This window comes from Phocoena phocoena, chromosome 13 (genome assembly GCF_963924675.1).
Source record: "Phocoena phocoena chromosome 13, mPhoPho1.1, whole genome shotgun sequence".
Classification (NCBI taxonomy): Eukaryota; Metazoa; Chordata; class Mammalia; order Artiodactyla; family Phocoenidae; genus Phocoena; species Phocoena phocoena.
In genome coordinates, this window is record NC_089231.1 from 62,166,697 (window position 1) to 62,188,693 (window position 21,997).

At 38.1% G+C, this 21,997-nt stretch overlaps 1 protein-coding gene across 1 annotated transcript in view; it reads right to left on the minus strand.

Moving 5' to 3' along the window:
* The window catches only part of SPIRE1 (spire type actin nucleation factor 1), a 204,692-nt gene that overhangs the window by 59,772 nt on the left and 122,923 nt on the right, over positions 1 to 21,997 (minus strand). Inside the window, exon 5 of the mRNA XM_065889479.1 lies at positions 10,152 to 10,277. Coding sequence (XP_065745551.1) covers positions 10,152 to 10,277 — 126 coding nt within the window. The remainder of the gene's footprint in view (positions 1 to 10,151; positions 10,278 to 21,997) is intronic.

The following is a 21,997-nucleotide window of genomic DNA, read 5'->3' on the forward strand; positions in this document are numbered from 1 at the left end:
CCCACAAAACTTCCTGTATTTACTAGAAATATCTTGGTCAAAATGTTTCTAATAGTCAAAAATGCTTTCAAAACTGGCTTCTTTCAACCAGAACATTTCTGAAGCTCTGAAAACACAGACAGAATGCATAAATCATTTCAGTTCAACAGACATTTCTAGAGTGTTTCCTACATGCACACACTGCAGTAAGAGTCACCAACAAGAAAATGATTCAAAACACAGTCATTCATCTCAAGCACTATCTGGTCCAGCTGTGGAGAAACAGTTCGAAGACAAGCAAATAACTCCCGGGGAGTATGAGACGTGCAGGACTGAGGGGTATAAGACAGAGGGAGTGAAGGGTGGAGGGAGGTACCACGTGAGCAGGCTTTAGGTGGGTAAACAGGAGCTCACCAAGAAGGCAAGGCGGGGAGAGAATGCCAGGCAGAAAGAACAGAAATGTGCTAGGGCCACAGACATACAACAAGCATGATATATTCAGAAACTGTAAGTAATTCTGACTGGATAGTGTAAAATGCAAAGAAGGGAGAGTTGAAAAGGAGAATAAAAACACAACTAGGTGAAATGCCATAAGGCCTCGTGTGCAAGACAATGGAGTTTGGTTTCACTCTCTAGGCCATGAGGAGCCATGTTAACCAGAAAGCAAAGTGCCTTGTCAAGCTGCCAGGTGTCCAGTGATCAGGAAGGAGGAGCCAAACTGAAAATAACAACCACGCCCTTATTCCCTTACTGCAGCAGCGCAAACAAGAGGCCAACAAAGAGGTTTTGCTCTCCTTGCTCTATTTTCCCCTCAGAATGGTGCTGGGTGAGGTCAGGTGACAGGCGGTGCAGATGGGTGATCTTCTCACTGTGAAAGAGCACTGGACAGCAGGGCCCTGCATGTGTGGACCCAGGGCTGGTGGAGGGAAAGAGTGGAGGCAAGGGCCTTAGCCAAGGTCCTTCGAGTGCAGGTGCCGGGTGAGGAATGCAGGCGACGGGTGAGGAATGCAGGTGTGTGTGCCCCTGTGGCCTGTGGGTGTGACACACCAAGCTCACCATCCCCTACAGAAAACCAGAGTACAGCACTCAAGTCCCGTGTAGAAAGGGCAGCCCGCCCCCGGGAGGCCTGCCTGGGAAAGCAGGCCTCAGGTCAGGCCTGGAAGAACACGCGGAGGTTTGGGCCTGGAGCCAGACTCCTCGGGTCAGATCTGTGACCTACAGCAATCATTCCCGACAAAGTGGAAGGTGAACTGGACAGAGAGAATTTACAGAGATGAGACCAGCAGGAGGCTACTGTAATAACCCAGGTTGGACATGTGGGCCTGAACTCTTGGTGAAGTGACTAAATCTAAGCCACACAGGACAAGAAGTGAATCCAGGAAGGACTGATAAACTGTCAGAAAATAGCGGGAAGGGGAGGTCAAGGGACAATACCCGTTCAGGTGGCAGTGAGTGGAAGAGCTCAATGGGCAGGGGGTGAGGAACGAAAGCCCACGATTTCCAAGATGGAATGATCACAGGCTATCATGAGGACAAAGGTGTGTTCAGGTAAGCAGAGTACTGAAGTAGAGGAGGTGTCAAGGAGACAAAGCTAAAGTTTCTTTTATCAATCAAATCAGTCAAGATGCTGGCAGATGACAGTGACAATGGGTTCAAGAATAACAGAAGCAGATGGCATGAGGTTTTGGTACAAGTATGAAGAGTCATTGTTTAGAAGCAGCAGAGAGAGGGAATATCACCAACCGACCCCAGTCCAAAGATCTGAAGCTGTGGAGGACAGAGCAGCCTCCCACAAGAGGGAGGCAAGAGAAAGCACTGCTCTTGGGGGAGCGAGAGTCCTGAGAAGAGCCTGAGGGTACTGAGAAGGTCCTTTTAAAAATGGAGCAGAGTTTCCAGAAAGAAGAATGGAGATTCAAGTTTCTGCTTAGATATGTCAACAAAGCTTTTGCTTCATTTTAATGAATCATAAATTATATATTAAGAAAAAAAGGCCCTGAACCAAGATGGCGGAGTATAAGGATGTGCTCTCACTCCCCCTTGTGAGAACACCGGAATCACAACTAGCTGCTGGACAATCATCGACAGGAAGACACTGGAACTCACCAAAAAACATACCCCACATCCAAAGACAAAGGAGAAGCCACAATGAGAGGGTAGGAGGGGTGCAATCACAGTAAAATCAAATCCCATAACTCCTGGGTGGGTAACTCACAGACTGGAGAACACTTAAACCACAGAACTCCACTCACTGGCGTGAAGGTCCTGAGCCCCATGTCAGGCTTCCCAACCTGGGGGTCCGGCAACAGGAGGAGGAATTCCAAAAGAATTACACTTTGAAGGCTAGTGCGATCTGACTGCAGGACTTTGACATGACTGGAGGAAACAGAGCCTCCACTCTCGGAGGGTACACACAAAGTAGTGTGCGCATCGGGACCCAAGGGAAGGAGCAGTGACCCCAAGGGAGACTGAACCAGACCTACCTGCTAGTGTTGGAGGGCCTCCTGCAGAGGCAGGGGGTGGCTGTGGCTCACCATGGGGACAAGGACACTGGCAGCAGTTCTGGGAAGTACTCCTTGGAGTGAGCCCTCCCACAGTCTGCCATTAGCCCCACTAAAGAGCCCAGGAAGGCTCCAGTGCTGGGTGCCTCAGGCCAAACAATCAACAGGGAGGGAATCCAGCCCCACCCATCAGCAGTCAAGCAGATTAAAGTTTTACTGAGCTCTGCCCACCAGAGCAACAGTCAGCTCTACCCACTACCAGTCCCTCCCATCAGGAAACTTGCACAAGCCTCTTAGATAGCCTCATCCACCAGAGGGCAGACAGCAGAAACAAGAAGAACTACAATCCTGCAGCCTGCGGAACAAAAACCACATTCACAGAAATATAGACAAGATGAAAAGGCAGAGGGCTACGTACCAGATGAAGGAACAAGATAAAACCGCAGAAAAACAACTAAATGAAGTGGAGATAGGCAGCCTTCCAGAAAAAGAATTCAGAATAATGATAGTGAAGATGATCCAGGACCTCAGAAAAAGAATGGAGGCAAAGACCGAGAAGATGCAAGAAATGCTTAACAAAGACCTAGAAGAATTAAAGAACAAACAAACAGAGATGAACAATACAATAACTGAAATGAAAACTACACTAGAAGGAATCAGTAGCAGAATAACTGAGGCAGAAGAACGGATAAGTGACCTGGAAGACAGAATGGTGGAATTCACTGCCATGGAACAGAATAAAGAAAAAAAGAATGAAAAGAAAAGAAGACAGCCTAAGAGACCTCTAGGACAACATTAAACTCAACAACATTCGCAATATAGGGGTCCTAGAAGGAAAAGAGAGAGAAAGGACCAGAGAAAATATTTGAAGAGATTATAGTCGAAAACTTCCCTTACATGAGAAAGGAAATAGCCACCCAAGTCCAGGAAGTACAGCGAGTCCCATACAGGATAAACCCAAGGAGAAACACGCTGAGACACATAGTAATCAAATTGCCAAAAATTAAAGACAACGAAAAATTATTGAAAGCAGCAAGGGAAAAACGACAAATAACATACAAGGGAACTCCCATAAGATTAACAGCTGATTTCTCAGCAAAAACTCTACAAGCCAGAAGGGAGTGGCATGATATACTTAAAGTGAGGAAAGGGAAGAACCTACAACCAAGATTACTCTACCCAGCAAGGATCTCATTCAGATTCCATGGAGAAATCAAAAGCTTTACAGACAAGCAAGGGCTAAGAGAATTCAACACCACCAAACCAGCTCTACAACAAATGCTAAAGAAACTTCTCTAAGTGGGAAACACAAGAGGAGAAAAGGACCTACAAAAACAAACCCAAAACAATTAAGAAAATGGTCACAGGAACGTACATATCGATAATTATCGTAAACGTGAATGGATTAAATGCTCCAACCAAAAGACACAGGCTTGCTGAATGGATTCAAAAACAAGACCCATATATATATGCTGTCTACAAGAGATCCACTTAAGACCTAGGGACACATACAGACTGAAAGTGAGGGGATGGAAAAAGATATTCCATGCAAACGGAAATCAAAAGAAAGCCGGAGTAGCAATACTCATATCAGATAAAATAGACTTTAAAATAAAGAATGTTACAAGAGGCAAGGAAGGACACTACATAATGATCAAGGGATCAATCCAAGAAGAAGATATAACAATTATAAATATATATGCACCCAACACAGGAGCACCTCAATACATAAGGCAACTGCTAACAGTTGTAAAAGAGGAAACTGACAGTAACACAATAATAGTGGGGGACTTTAACACCTCACTTACGCCAATTGACAGATCATCCAAAATGAAAATAAATAAGGGAACAGAAGCTTTAAATGATACAATAGACCAGATAGATTTAATTGATATTTATAGGATATTCCATCCAAAAACAGATTACACTTTCTTCTCAAGTGTGCACGGAACATTCTCCAGGATAGATCACATCTTGGGTCACAAATCAAACCTCAGTAAATTTAAGAAAACTGAAATCATATCAAGCATCTTTTCTGACCACAATGCTATGAGATTGGAAATCAATTACAGGGAAAAAAAACGTAAAAAACACAAACACATGGAGGCTAGACAATACATTACTAAATAACCAAGAGATCATTAAAGAAATCAAAGAGGAAATCAGAAAATACCTACAGACCAATGACAATGAAAAGACCATGATCCAAAACCTATGGGATGCAGCAAAAGCAGTTCTAAGAGGGAAGTTTATAGCAATACAAGCCTACCTCAAGAAACAAGAAAATTCTCAGATAAACAATCTAACCTTACACCCAAATGAACTAGAGAAAGAAAAAAAAACAAAACCCAAAGTTAGCAGAAGGAAAGATATCATAAGGATCAGAGCAGGAATAAATGAAATAGAAACAAAGAAAACAGTAGCAAAGATCAATAAAACTATGAGCTGGTTCTTTGAGAAGATAAACAAAATTGATAAACCATTAGCCAGACTCATCAAGAAAAAGAGGGAGAGGACTCAAATCCATAAAATTAGAAATGAAAAAGGAGAAGTTACACCAGACACTGCAGAAATACAAAGCATCCTAAGAGACTACTACAAGCAACTCTATGCCAATAAAATGGACAACGTGGAAGAAATGGACATATTCTTAGAAAGGTATAACCTTCAAAGACTGAACCAGGAAGAAATAGAAAATATGAACAGACCAATCAGAGTAATGAAATTGAAACTGTGATTAAAAATGTTCCAACAAACAAAAGTCTAGGACCAGATGGCTTCACAGGTGAATTCTATTAAACATTTAGAGAAGAGGTAACACCTATCCTTCGCAAACTCTTCCAAAATATAGCAGAGGGAGGAACACTCCCAAACTCATTCTATGAGGCCACCATCACCCTGATACAAAAACCAGACAAAGATACTACAAAAGAAGAAAATTACAGACCAATATCACTGATGAATATAGATACAAAAATCCTCAACAAAATACTAGCAAACAGAATCCAACAACACATTAAAAGGATTGTACACCATGATCAAGTGGGATTTATCCCAAGGATACAAGGATTCTTCAATATATGCAAATCAATCAATGTGAGACACCATATTAAAAAATTGAAGAAGAAAAACCATATGATCATCTCAGTAGATGCAAAAAAGCTTTTGACAAAATTCAACACCCATTTATCATAAAAACTCTCCAGAAAGTGGGCACAGAGGGAACCTACCTCAACATAATAAAGGCCATATGTGACAAACCCACAGCAAACATCATTCTCAATGGTGAAAAACTGAAAGCATTTCCTCTATGATCAGGAACAAGACAAGGATGTCCACTCTCACCACTATTATTCTACATAGTTTTGGAAGTCCTAGCCACGGCAATCAGAGAAGAAAAAGAAATAAAAGGAATGCAAATTAGAAAAGAAGAAGTAAGACTGTCAGTTTCCAGATGACATGGTACTATACACAGAGACTCCTAAGGATGCCACCAGGAAACTACTAGAGCTAATCAATGAATTTGGTAAAGTTGCAGGATACAAAATTAATGCAAAGAAATCTCTTGCATTCCTATACACTAATGATGAAAAATCTGAAAGAGAAATTAAAGAAACACTCCCATTTACTACTGCAACAAAAAGAATAAAATACCTAAGAATAAACCTACCTAGGGAGACAACAGACCTGTATGCAGAAAACTATAAGACACCGATGAGAAAAATAAAGATGACACAAACAGATGTAGAGATATACCATGTTCTTGGATTGGAAGAATCAATATTGTGAAAATGACTATACTACCAAAAGCAATCTACAGATTCAATGCAATCCCTATCAAATTACCAATGGCATTTTTTATGGAACTGGAACAAAAAATCTCAAAATTTGTATGTAGACACAAAAGACCCCGAATAGCCAAAGCAGTCTTGAGGGGAAAAAATGGAGCTGGAGGAATCAGACTCCCTGACTTCGGACTATACTACAAAGCAACAGTAATCAAGACAATATGGTAATGACACAAAACGAGAAACATAGATCAATGGGAGGAGATAGAAAGCCCAGTGATAAACCCACGCACCTATGGTCAAGTAATCTATGACAAAGGAGGCAAGGATATACAATGGAGAAAAGACAATCTCTTCAATAAGTGGTGCTGGGAAAACTGGACAGCTACATGTAAAAGAATGAAATTAGGACACTCCCTAATACCATACACAAAAATAAACTCAAAATGGATTAGAGACCTAAATGTAAGACCAGACACTATAAAACTCTTAGAGGAAAACATAGGAAGAACACTCTTTGACATAAATCACAGCAAGATCTTTTTTTGATCCACCTCCTAAGGTAATGGAAATAAAAACAAAAATAAACAAATGGTACCTAATGAAAGTTCAATGCTTTTGCACAGCAAAGGAAACCATAAATAAGACGAAAAAATAACCCTCAGAATGGGAGAAAATATTTGCAAACGAATCAACAGACAAAGGATTAATCTCCAAAACATATAAACAGCTCATGCAGCTCAATATTAAAGAAACAAACAACCCAATCAGAAAATGGGCAGAAGACCTAAATAGACATTCTCCAAAGAAGACATACAGATGGTCAAGAAGCACATGAAAAGCTGCTCATCATCACTAATTATTAGAGAAATGCAAATCAAAACTACAATGAGGTATCACCTCACACCAGTTAGAATGGGCATCATCAGAAAATCTACAAACAACAAATGTTGGAGAGGGTGTGGAGAAAAGGCAACCCTCTTGCACTGCTGGTGGGAATGTAGATTGATACAACCACTATGGAGACCAGTATGGAGGTTCCTTAAAAAACTAAAAATAGAATTACCATATGATCCAGCAATCCCACTACTACTGGGCATATACCCAGAGAAAACCATAATTCAAAAAGACACATGCACACCAATGTTCATTGCAGCACTATTTACAATAGCCAGCTCATGGAAGCAACCTAAATGCCCACTGACAGACGAATGGATAAAGAAGATGTGGCACATACATACAATGGAATATTAGTCAGACATAAAAAGGAATGAAATTGGGTCATTTGTTGAAACGTGGATGGATCCAGAGACTGTCATACAGAGTGAAGTAAGTCAGAAAGAGAAAAATAAATATTGTATATTAATGCATGTATGTGGAACCTAGAAAAATGGTACAGATGAACTGGTTTGCAGGCAGAGTTGAGACACAGATGTAGAGAACAAACATATGGACACCAAGCGGGGAAAGCCACGGTGCAGTGGGGATGGTGGTGTGATTAATTGGGCATTGGGATTGACATGTATACACTGATGTGTATAAAATTGATGAATAGTAAGAACCTGCTGTATAAAAAAAGAATGGAAAAGGTTGAGAAGAGATCAGCAAAGTAAGGAACAAGAGTAGGAGATGATTAAACAGGACACAACTCGTGTCTATGAAGACCCAGATGTGGGGTGGTGCCAGAAGTTGACAGGGTGAGATACGGCCAAAACCCCGACCTCAACCTTGACCAGGGCCTAGCTGGTCCCTGTGGGCATCACAAAAGCCACCAATGGGGCTTCCCTGGTGGCACAGTGGTTGAGAGTCTGCCTGCCAATGCTGGGGACACGGGTTCGTGCCCCGGTCTGGGAAGATCCCACATACCGCGGAGCGGCTGAGCCTGCGCTCCGCAACAGTGAGAGGCCCGCGTACCGCGGAAAAAAAAAAAAAGCCACCAATGGTTCCAAACACTCGTGTTCTTTTACTCCATTTGTGTGCATTTTCTTTAAACAGACTTATTTAAATAAATAATCCCTTTCTAAGAATTTGTCTGGCAAAGCAAAGTTTTCATCAAGAACAAATAAAAAAATTGAAGCTCATTGCAATAGAAAATTTATTAATCCTGTTCTTTAAGCTCAGAAATGATTTCTAAGACTGTCTGTGTTGGAAGGGCTCTAAGAGCTCATTTGCTTCACTCTAACCCCACAGGACTCTACTTATGCCCTAAAAATACCACTAGCCTCTCTGGAGAAGACAATCTCAATTCCAACAAGCTAGAGAAGACAATTACCCCAAAAAAAGTAATCTTTTTAGTAAATCTACTCTACTAAACCTTAATTGAGGATGTGCTTTTGGATGTTTACTCGGAAGCTTTTAACTGGACCCTCTGTCCTCTGGTTCTGTCCAGGAGGAAAAGCTAGTTTATGACGTATTTATAATTATTCTTCAAATAACAATTAGTTCACCCTTTCTACCCTGTTAAAGACTTTCTTCTTGGGTCCAATTCTATAAATTCCTAGAAAAATAGACATAACTTTTCATTAGCCTATCAAAAAAGACAGACTATAAGCAGTATCCTGGTTAGAACTAAAGAGGAAAGCTTGGAGCTCTTATTCATACATATAAAATGGATTTATTTAAGGTGATTTATTAAGGGTGATCTGAATAAACTTACATATTACCAGAACTAATTAGTCGTACTTTATTTAATATAGTACACATCCCATATGTGTACTATATTACACATCCCATATGTGTCTCTCCCCAAACTGTGTCATCGTGGGTTTTAAACTAGTGTTTCAGATAAACTCCATACTTCAGTCACAAAAGAAATGATACCCACCACTGATCATGTACTGAGCTCTTACTACGTGCCAGGTGCTTTACAAAGATCTCAAGAATCTTCACAATTGTCTGTGGGATGTGAAATATGGCAATTCACCTTGTAAATAAATTAGAATGATTCTCTTTGGACTCTACATGAAATTTTTTTTCAACTAAAATGTTTTTATTACACAAAGTTTTATAAAAATTGAAAAATACACAAGTTATATAAAGTAAAAAGGGAAAGCTCCCTCTACCCCCACCCTGCCTCTGTACTCTTTCTATTCCGTAGTACAGAGTTTGGAAGGTTTATTTTTATATATTAAGTAGGTCAGCTGTGTTTCCCATTCTTGGATAAGTAGCCTTCTATAGGAGACATTCTATGGGGCCCAGCAGCACACTCCTCTCTGGGCACCAGGGCTATATGCGACAGAAGTGACCCTCTGTGGGCTGCATGGGCCTTCAGTTGCGGCAGGGCTGACTGCTGTGGGTGCGCTGGTGAGTGCGGCTGGACCCCGGCCTGGTTGGCTGCCAGCCCCTGCCTCATGCAGTGACTACTGGCCCACTGTGGGTGGGTACACATAGTATTTTTAACTCATAGACACTGATAGATAATAAAGAAAATAGCTAAAATGAGATTCTGGATTATCTGAAAGTTAATTCATATCTCCTGCATTAAATATTTAATCACATCCACTATAAAAGTTAAATCATCAGATGTGTAGCTTCCTCTCTGCATCCTTATCCCTTCCTGAAAGACACACTAACATTTTTTTACAATGGACAAAAGAAGAGTGGCAGAAAGAGGGTGAAAAGCAAGTCACATGGGAAACTGACTAAACCAGTTCAGTAACATTTTCCATTTGTAAGGAAGCTTTATGAAAATCTTTGTTTTATTAAATGGATTCACACAGTAACATTTTAAAGAACAGATTTAATTCTGCCTAAGTTGCTTCTTTCCTGAATGATTTTCAGCACTCATCAGGATGGCAATAAATATTTTAAATAATATGATAGGCAATGTTGAAAATTCAGGTTTCTCTTTCACAATGCCATTAAATAGGAAAGCAGTAGTACTTACCTCCTTTGCACTCTTAATTTTAGTCAGAAATGTATACAGCTCCATTGTCTCTGCAAACAGTGCACGACACACTGCCTGATAATGATTTGGTGCCTCTGATGCAGTTGGGAGATGAGCAGCACATAACTACAGAAGAGGAAAATACAGGTACTTTTTTATTATCTGTGGGGTTTTTGTACCTTAAAAACAGACACACCCAGTATATTCACATTTTCATATCAGACAGCAAGGCAATCCCACAATTCCCATCACCCAAAGCTTAATGCATCACAAGACGACCAGTAAAGTCCACACAATTATATGGAAAAAGTGGTCCAGTAACTAACAAACACCCAGCAGCACAGATGAGCTTACTAGAATTAGTTAGCTTCTACTTGAAAACGATAGGGCATGTGTAAAAGTTTTGGTTGGGAGTAGAAAGGGAACTACCAATTACTGAGTACTGATCAGAACTCAGGTATTTTAATAACTACCATTTATTGAGTATTTATCATGCCATGTTTGACATGTCATATACACAGCATAATATCATTTACTCTTCAACGTAACCCTGAATTAGCACCATTACATAGCAACAGAAACTAAGGCTTCAGAGGAGTCACGTGACTTGTCCACAGTCATAAAGTTAACATAAGGGAGAAGGAGAATTTGACACAGTCCTATTTGATTCTGAAGCCCAGGATCATTCTAATACACACTGAGTTGTATAATTTAGTAAAAAGAATGTCAGGAAGACATGGGGACCACTGGGAAGATACCTCGTCAGTAGATGGGGAGTGGAGGAAAGAGGGCAGAGGGCAACTGGTGATACTACCAGTCCTAATGTCCTTTACAATACACAGCCCATAACCCCCACAAAACTACTTGTAGGTAAAAGATGCAATTTAACATCACGCACAACAATTTAGAAAAATCAAACACAGCTTATTAGATTGGAAAAGACATCCTGTCAAGAGCCTAGTGCATTTTATTAAAAAGATAACTTTATCTTTCTATAAAATAATAGTTTTGTATCTGTGTACAACGGTTATGTTTTAAGGTACTTCATTTGCATTAAAAAGTTGTAAGTTCTCCCTTATTCTTTACTATATTCAGTAAACTTGACATTAATATAATTACTGAAAATACACATTTATTATATTCAATAACTTGTATCTTTTGGAGAGTAAAAGATATCTTTGTAGCTTATAATATCCTTCACAATGTGTCTTTCTGTTATTTTTGTCATTTGTAGTAAGTATTGTATGCAATTTAATAGATTACTATCTTTAATAAAATACATTCTCAGGAAAATATCTTGAGTTTCAGTAAGAAACTTTTTCCACAGTACCAAAAACAGGCTAAGAATTGATTCCTTGGGAGCATGAAAAGCAAAAATCTCACAAGCTTAATTATTCACAAAGTGACCAATGAACAGAGAGTATATTTTTTGCACAATTATTTTTGTACGCAGAAAACAGCTTCCCATATAGAATTATCATTTCCAAGGTTATGAAAGGCATCTGCTAGGACTTTCACCTTTCACTAATCCCACAATTTTATATTCCAATTATATGTTCTGAATATGGCATAACATTTTTGACTGTAATTCACAGTAAGAAATACATTTTAGGGGGCTTCCCTGTGGCACAGTGGTTGAGAGTCCGCCTGCCAATACAGCGGACACGAGTTCAAGCGCTCGTCTGGAAAGATCCCACATGCCGCAGAGCAACTAAGCCCGTGAGCCACAACTACTGAGCCTGCACTCTAGAGCCCATGAGCCACAACTACCGAGCCCGTGTGCCACAACTACTGAAGCCCGCATGCCACAACTACTGAAGCCCGTGCGCCTAGAGCCTGTGCTCCACAACAAGCCACCACAATAAGAAGACCGCACACCGCAACGAAGAGTAGCCCCTGCTCGCCGCAACTAGAAAAAGCCCGCGTGCAGCAACAAAGACACAACGCAGCCAAAAATTAAATAAATAAATAAATAGAAATACATTTTACATAAGGATTCAAACACATGCATATGTATATGTTTTATACACAAAAATTTCACAAAACAAAACTTACACATTCAATTGATTTCACAACCCACTAACAGGCTGTGCCCTGCAACTTGGAAAACACTGGTGTAAAACTCTAAAAATTTTTTAATGCACATGATATAATCTTATATGTAGAAAATCCACAAAAACTATTAGAACTAAGAAGCAATTTTAGCAAAGTTGTGGGATACATGATCAACACAAAAAAGTTCTATTTCTATACAATACTAATGAACAATCAGAAAATGAAATTAGAAAACAATACCATTTTTTTAATAGCAAAAAAATAAAATACTAAGGAATAAATTTAACCAAGGAGGTGCAAGCCTTACACACTAAAAACTCTAAAGCATTGCTGAAAGAAATTAAAGAAGACTTACATAAATGGAAAGACATCCCGTATCCATGGGTTGGAAGACTTAATATTGTTAAGACAGTAATACTACACAAAATGATCTACAGATTGAATGCAATCCCTAACTAATTCCCAAAGGCCTTTTTTGAAGAAATGGAAAAGCTGATCTTAAAGTTCATATAGAATTGCAAGGGGCCCCAAATAGCTGAGACAATCTTGAAAAGAACAGAGCTAGAAGACTCAAACTTCCAAATTTCAAAACTTACCTCAAAGTTATACTAATCAAAACAAAGTGGTACTTGCATAAGGACAAACATACAGATCAATGAAATAGAACTGAGTCCAGAAATAAACCCATATATCTATGATTGATTGATTGTTCACGAAAGCGCCCAGATCATTAAGTAGGGAAAGAATATTCTCTTCAACAAATGATGCTGGGAAAACTGGATATCCACATGTAGGAAAAAAAAAAAAAAAATGAAGTAGTGGTACCCTTATCTCACACCATACATAAATATTAACTCAAAATGGATCAGGGGGCTTCCCTGGTGGCGCAGTGGCTGAGAGTCCGTCTGCCGATGCAGGGGACACGGGTTCGTGCCTCAGTCTGGGAAGATCCCACATGCCACGGAGTGGCTGGGCCTGTGAGCCATGGCCGCTGAGCCTGCGCGCCCAGAGCCTGTGCTCCGCAACGGGAGAGGCCACAACAGTGAGAGACCCGTGTATCGCCAAAAAAAAAAAGGATCAGAGACCTAAATATAAGAACCAAAACTATAAAACTCTTAGACGAAACCATAGGCATAAACCTTCATGGTCGTGGATTCAGTACTGGTTTTTAAGATATGATACCAAAAGCACAAGAAATAGCATATCTTGTTTTATTGCACTATACTGTGCATCGCAGATATTGTGTTTTTTTACAAATTGAAAGTTTGTAGCGACCCTGCATTGGGCAAGTATATCAGTGCCATTTTTCCAACAGCATTTATTCACTTCTTGTCTCCATGTCACATTTTGGTAATTCTCGCAATATTTCAAACTTTTTCATTATTATTACATTCATTATGGTGATCTGTGATCAGTGATTTTTGGTATTACTACTGTAACTTTTTTTTAATTTTGAAATTAAGGTATGTACATTGTTTTAGACATAATGCTATTACACACTTAATAGACTATTGTATAGCATAAAGATAACTTTTATATGCAGTGGGGACCCAAAATATTCATGTAACTCGCTTTATTGCAATATTTGCTTTATTGCAGTGGTCTGGAACTAAACCTGCAATATCTCCGAGGTATGCCTATAAATGGATAAATTAGACTTCATCAAAGTTAAAAATTTTTGTACATCAAAGGACACTATCAAGAGAGTGAAAAGATAATCCACAGAATCAGAGAAAATATTTGCGAATCATATATCTAATAAGGATCTAGTATCCATAATACATAAAGAACTCAAACTCAACAAAAGATAAACAATCTAATTTAAAAATTGACTTGACTAGACATTTTTCCAAAGAAGGTATACGAATGGCCAAAAAGCACATAAAAAGATGCTCAACATCACTGGTCATTAGAAAATGCAAATCAAAACCACAATTAGATACCACTCACATCCATTAGAATGGCTATAAAAACAAAGAAAAAATGGAAAATAAGTGTTGGCAAGAATGTGGAGAGATTGGAACCCTTGCGTATTGCTGGTGGGAATGTAAAATGGTGAAGCCACTGTGAAAATAGCTTGATGGTTCCTCAAAAGTTAAAGATAGAATTACCATGTGATCTAGCAATTCCATTCCTAGGTATATACCCAAAAGAATTGAAAGTAGGTGTTCAAACAAAAACTGGAACACAAACGTTCATACCAGCACTATTCATAGCAGCCAAAAGGTGGAAAGAATTCCAATGTTCTAAACTGATGAATGGATAAACAAAATGTGGTATACTCACAAAATGGAATCTTACTAAGCCACAGAAAGGAAAAAGGTACTGACACATGCTACAACATGGACGAACCTTAAAAATATTATGCTAAGTCTAAGAAGCCAGACACAAAAGGTCACATACTGTATGATTCCATTCGTATGAAATACCCAGAATACATAAATCCACAGAGACAGAAAGCTGATTAGTGGTTGCCAGGGGCTGAAAGAGGAAGGATGGGAAGAGATAGGTATGAGGTTTCCATCTGGGATAATGTAAAAGCTCTAGAACTAAACAGTGGTGATGGCTGGACAGTATTGTGAATGTACTTAATGGCACTAAATCGTACACCTTTGAATGGTTTAAATGGTAAATCTTATGTGTATTTTACCACAATTTTTAAATGTATAAAAAATTTTAAAACAACAACGAAATTCCACAAAGCTTCCATTGAGACAGAGGAGAAATAATCCCTCAGAGGAAAAATAACCTCAGTGGTTATTTCAGTGTCAATGTTGATATTTATTTTATTCTTTGTGTTTACATGCATCTTCACCTCTAATCCTTACAACAACCCAATTTAGAGATTTAGAATAGCTAAGTAATTTACCCAAGGCCACACAGTGAGACAGAACTGGAAATGAACCCAGGCAGTCTAACTCTAAAGCCCAAGTCCTTATGCACTCCACCCTAGAATGAAGAGTATATTACTCTTCCATTAAAGGAAATAATGTTCTTAAAGTGCTTAAGCATAGAGCATAGTATACAGTAAGCATGCAACAAAATCATCTTCTACAGTTACCAAAGAGGGGATAGTTTGGGGGCAGAGGGACACAATTAGAAGGAACAGGTTCTGTCCCATATCTATCAACATGCCATTATATAACTTTGGACAATTTATTTAACATTGCTGGGTTTCAGCTTATTTCTAAAAGGAGAAGACTAAGCTATATAATTTCTTACTTAACCTACCTTCGCTGTTCTATGAATAAATTTTAAGCTAAACCAAAATGCTGGAGTTTTTAGGGTTCAATCTTGGATCTTTGGGTTTCTCTCTACTCACCTTAGCTGATCTTGTCTACTCTAACTGCTTTAAATGCTACCTATAAAGCTGATGACTCCCCAACTCCTACTCTAGGCCACTGCTTTTTTGGTCAGGAAAAGAACTACTTTACCTTTAATCTGGAAAGATACTTCACTAGGTAATGAATTTTAGGTTCTATTCTAGAACTTTGACAATGTCATTCCAGTCTGTCTTCTAGATTCCATTGTTTCTGTTGAGAAGTCAGGTGCAGTCCAGTTTTCTCTCTGGCTTGATTTTAGACTCTCCGCTTGTGGTTTTTAGCAGTTTAGGTATGAAACTAGATTGTTTTCCATTTAATTTATCTTGCTCTTTTTGTTTGTGGGGCTTCCAGAATCTGCAGCATAGTGTTTTGCATTGTTTTGGGAAATTCTTAGTATGTCTTCAAATATGCCTTCCATCCTCTCTCTTCATTGGCTCTCCTTGGGACTTTAATTATGTGTACTGCTTTTATTCTTTTTGTGTCTGTGCTTCACTCTGAATATTTTCTATTGACAACGTTCCACTTCATTCTCTCTTCAGCTCCGTCTAGTCTATTAAACTCATCCACTAAACTTTTATTTCAGTTACTTCATTTTTTGGTTCTCAAATTCCCATTTGGTTCTTTCTATATATTTTCCAGTTCTCTACTCAAAGTTTCAATCCTGACTCTTAGAATCCTGAACATCAATTAAAAGTCTATCTGGGCTTCCCTGGTGGTGCAGTTGTTGAGAGTCCACCTGCCGATGCAGGGGACAAGGCTTCGTGTCCCGGTCCGGGAAGATCCCACATGCCACGGAGCGGCTAGGCCCGTGAGCCATGGCCGCTGAGCCTGTGCGTCCAGAGCCTGTGCTCCGCAACGGGAAAGGCCACAACAGCGAGAGGCCCACATACCGCAAAAAAAAAAAAAAAAAAAAAAGTCTATCTGACAACTCCATTATCTGAATTCTCTGTATAGAATCATTAATAATATTGCCAGAATCGAAATTAATTTTCTGAAAACTTCATTACACACGTAAGACCTTGTTATATATTTTCAACAAAACTTGAAATTATCAGCAAACCTGGGCTAGACTGATGTGATTAGAAAAAGACAGCCTACAATACTTTCAAAACATTTGGAAACATTTTTGGTCAAATAAGTTAGCATTTGTATTTTGAAGCAATGTACCAACTAGGAAAAAAATCTTTATCTGATATCAAATCAAAGATGTATGCCAGAAACTCTATTATCCATTGGCCTTTTACCCTAATTAGCGTCAAAATACTACACAGTAAAAGACCATAAAGTATTTTTAAAAACTTCGGCACAATTAATTGAGAATACAGTTTTTGTTTAAACTCTAAATTATGAAGCGTTCAGCAATCCAAGTCACTATGTCTGGAGACACATACTGCAGTGTGTGTAAATAATATCACCTTAGAAGAGAAAAAGGCATAATCAGAATTATATCTTCTGATATATTTAGGTTTTATATCACAGTCTTTTGTTGATAATATTAAACTCCAAATTTCCCCATAATTTATTCTCAACTGCTAAAATTCAAATGCTTAAAAAATATTCAGTTCACAAAGCTTAGAATTTTATTTGCAAAAATCTAAGTAGAATATAATTTTAAACCATAATTAAAATGTTTTGCCTAGTGAGTATAATCATGCATTTGTCATAAGAAATTAATAACAAAGATCATCTTCATTAAATGCAGCATCATATAGTTAGGATAAATTACTAAATTTTTGCCTAAACCAGTGAGAAAATTAGCACGTTTCCAGCAAATTTCAAAACTTAAAGAACAAACATTTTGAAGTACAGAGAACTACAGTTTGTTCCTTGGAGTCACTCTAATTTGACTGATGGACTATGGTCACCCAACTAACCTATGTTAACACACCTTCACTCAGTAACAGACAAGCTCAAACAAACATTATGGCTTCCCTTGGATATACTCCATTAAACCTAGGCCAAATTTATACACAAATGAAAATAACAGACTCATTCCACTTCAGCTGTCTGTAATACATGTGCAGTTTGAAGATGAAGATAAACTGTGCACTGTACTAATCTAGCTTGGTATAATAAAATTAGGGACTTCCCTGGCGGTCCAGTGGTTGGGACTTTGCCTTCCAATGCAGGCGGTGTGGGTTCGATCTCTGGTCGGGGACCAAGGATCCCACATGCCTTGCAGCCAAAAAACCGAAAAACGTAAAACAGAAGCAATATTGTGACGGAATCAATAAAGACTTTAGAAAGTGGTCCACATCAAAAAAAAATCTTTAAAAAAAATTAAATAATATAGGGTTTTTTTCTATTTTTAATCACACTCTACAGTACTATCCTTTTCTTAAATTTCTCTCCTGATGAGTTTTCAAAATAGCATGTAAATTCTGACATTATGTGGCAAACCAAAAACATATTAGCTTTTTATAAGCAGGGCTTATTATTTGTAAACTATATTCTTATATTTACAGAAACATGCCAGATTTTTTTGAAAGTATGAATTAACACTGGAAATATAACTTATAAAACTATTCATGGGCAATAACTTAATATAGCCATACTAAAATTTTACAATATTTTATTTACTATACAAATGCTAAACAATAAGAGGAATGGAATTTCTGAAGCCATATGGTTCCCCCTGAATCACAATGCCATTAATACCATTTATGGTAAATCATAAATCAGCACAGTCTCTTTTTTTAATAAATTATAGATTTATTGAAAACCATAACACCTACCATTTCTTTTCTTTTTTTTACATCTTTATTAGAGTATAATTGCTTTACAATGGTGTGTTAGTTTCTGCTTTATAACAAAGTGAATCAGTTATACATATACATATGTCCCCATATCTCTTCCCTCTTGCATCTCCCTCCCTCCCACCCTCCCCAGTCCACCCCTCTAGGTGGTCACAAAGCACCGAGCTGATCTCCCTGTGCTATGCGGCTGCTTCCCACTAGCTATCTATTTTACATTTGGTAGGGTATATATGTCCATGCCACTCTCTCACTTTGTCCCAGCTTACCCTTCCCCCTCCCCGTATCCTCAAGTCCATTCTCTAGTAGGTCTGCATCTTTATTCCTGAGCACAGTCTCTTCTTTATACACATAGCAGTACACGCAGAATTTTGTGGTCTTTTTTCCATTTATTAAAACAAAAATTTCCCATATTGCTTCATAACCCACATAATTATAATTTAAAGACCATATGATAATCCATGTAGTTGATATACCATTTCTTTGTGAGTCATTTATTTCCACTTTCAGAACAGTATAAATAATGCTGTGATACACATCTTCGTGTATCTATGTAACATTTTGTATTAAAAAACATCTCTTTGTACCGAGAACAGACTGGTGATGCCAGTGGTTGGGGCTTGTGGGTACAGGGTGGGTGAAATGGTGAAGGTGGTCAAAAGGTACAAACTTCCAGTTATAAAATAAGTTAAGTCCTAGGGATGTAATGTACAGCATGGTGACTATAGTTAACAATACTGTATTATATATTTGAAAGCTGCTAAAAGAGTAGAGCTTAAAAGTTCTCATCACAAGAAAAAAAATTCGTAGCCATGTGTGGTGATGGATGTTAACTAGCCTTATTGTGCTGATCATTTTGCAATTTATACAAATAGGGAATCATTATACATATTGTACAAGTGAAACTAATATAATGTTATATGTCAGTTCTATCTAAGTTTTAAAATTGCCCTCTTTGATAAATAAATTTTTTTAAAAAGTCCACAGGGACTAGAAAGCAAAAAAAAAAATTGACCTCTTTGAAAAATTCCTAATAGTAGCATTACTATGTGAAAAAATTTCAAACATATAAAAAATGAGGTGAATAATATAATGAATTACAGTGTACCCATCACCCATTATCAATTCATGGCTAATCTTGTTTCATCTACATCCTCATCCACTTAAGCCTCACCCTCCAGGATTATTTTACAGCAAATCCCAGATATCTGAATTTCACATGTAAATATTTCAGCATATATCACAAAATGATGAGTTCTTTTTTAAAAAATATAACCACAATATTATCATATCTAAAAATATGAATAATTCCTAATATCATCAACTAGAGAGTAAGAGGTCAAATTTTCCTGATTATCTCAAATATATACCCAGTTTTATAATTTATTTCTTTTAATCGAGGTTCATTCTACTGCAATGGGTATGTATTAAGTCTCTTTTAATCTATGTTTTTCCTCTCTCCCCTTCCTTTTGATTTGTAAGTTACTTGTTGAAGTAATTATGTGATTTGTGCTATAGTTTCCCACAATCTGATTTTGCTGATTGCATCCCTATGGTGTTATTTTAAATGTTTCTATGTCCCCTGAACTTCCTATAAATTGGTAGTTAGATTAGTTAGATCTAGAGGCTTGATCAGATTGTTTATTTGGCAAGAAGACTTTGCAGGTGATGCTGTAAACTTCCATCGGAGGCACAGAAAGTCTGCTGGTTTCTTGTGATGCCACAATGCTATTATTTTGTAGAATCAGAATATTACCATTTTGCAATCCCTATCACTTCACTTCCCTTTCATTTATTAGTTGGAATACTTTTATAAAGAGACATTCATCCAAAACTCTTTGGTTGCCCTGAGGTGGTGTCCTTATGGAAAAGGCAGAATGGATTCTGTCTATACACCAGTTGTCAAAATAATAAGTGGGTTAACAACTTGGTTAACAGCTGAACAACCGCTAAAGGTGACCAAAAGGGTTTTATTAATTATTACTTATGTGTCCAGAGAATGCAGAATATTTGGTCTGCTTTAATCCATCACAGCTACTATTCTTATTGATGATCAAATTCTTCCATCTGACCAATGCGGGAGGCTCCTTGAGTTGGCTTCTGAGTCCTTTTTACCTAACTTAGTAATCTTGGATAGTCTGTTTGCTTTCTGGTATGACAAGATGTTCCAGGCTATTTTACACATTTCCTTCCCAGATCTGGAATTAGCCATCTCTCTAAGGAATTCTAGAATTCTTTTAGTAGGGAATGGTATTCGAAGACCATGAGCTGGTGGCAGCTGTGCTCACTGCTACTATGTGATCGTTGCTTTCCAGGTCTGTCTATGTGGTCACGTTTCTGATGCGGTAACAGGCTCAGTTTGCTTTGGATTTGAGGGGATTATATTTCCATATTCAGTTTTGTTTCATAATTATGTAAAATATTTATATGGTTTCTAAATCAAATCCACAGAATCAAGTACACATATAGATATGTAGCTTTAATGCCTGTCCTGGTTTCTACTCCGGTTTATCTTTCCTCTTTTTAAAAAAAAAAAAATATATATATGTTCTTATCCATACATTTTCTTAGATAAATGCTGGCATACTATACATGATTTTCTACACCTTGTTTTCTCATGTAAATGATATATCCTGGAGATCTTTCCACAGCCCTTTTGATAGTGATATAGTACGCCACTAGTTGGCTGTACCACAGTTAGTTCACCATTTCCCTACTAATGGACATCTGGGATATTTCTAGCATTCTGCTATTATACATAGTGAATAGTTTTAGACTTCTTAATATACTGTCAAATTATTTTATGTAAGAGCTATGTAAATTTACACTGCAGCTATCAATTACTGAGCAAAAAAATTTACCGTAATTTCTAATTTCAACAAAAGTAAATTCTTGCTTTCAAAAGAATGGCAAATGGTATTGCTTTATTTGCATTCCCTGACAATTAGGGGGACTGGAGTGTGTAAGAGAACCAGGATCCACCAGGCTGAGTTCAGTGTGCCTCTCTGTGCCCTACAAGCCTCCCATGAACCTGTGCTGGCCCACCACTTTCATATTTTCAGATTATTTGTAAGGGTACCCCTTCTAGAAGGACATCCTCCACATTACAGACATTGCAAATTTTTATTTATTACGATTCTCTTACAGATGGAAGTACAGTATCCTGAAGAAGGAAAGCAGATTGCTACTTTACACCAAGGTGTATGGGCTAGTATGGTCCTAGACACCAGGTCCATAATATTTACCTCACTGGGGTTCATTTAACCCCAGTTAAGTTCATCTCCAAGCACCTGATAGAGTACTCAGAACAAGGAAGGCACACTAAATGCTTCCTAAATATCTGAGAAGGTAAATGAAGGCATGAGTAAGCTGAGACTTTTACATTCGTCTCAAATGAAGAATCTGCTCATGTGCTATTCTCATAGTAACTTCATTCATTTCTCAAACACTCCTTTCACTCTTCCTCTCCACACACTGTCTCACGTCCTCCTCTTCCATCATCCTGCCCCTGGTCTCCTTAATCTTCCTTGCCTACATACTTCACTCTCCATCACCACCACCGTTTACTTCACGTCTACAATCCCTTTTCTTTTCAACTAATGTTAACTGAAGGAATCTTTTCTAAGATATATTTATATATAAGAAAATAATTTTTAAGAATGATCTTTTCTTAATACTTCCTGAACGGCTCCACTTAGTTCTATATGTTTCTCAA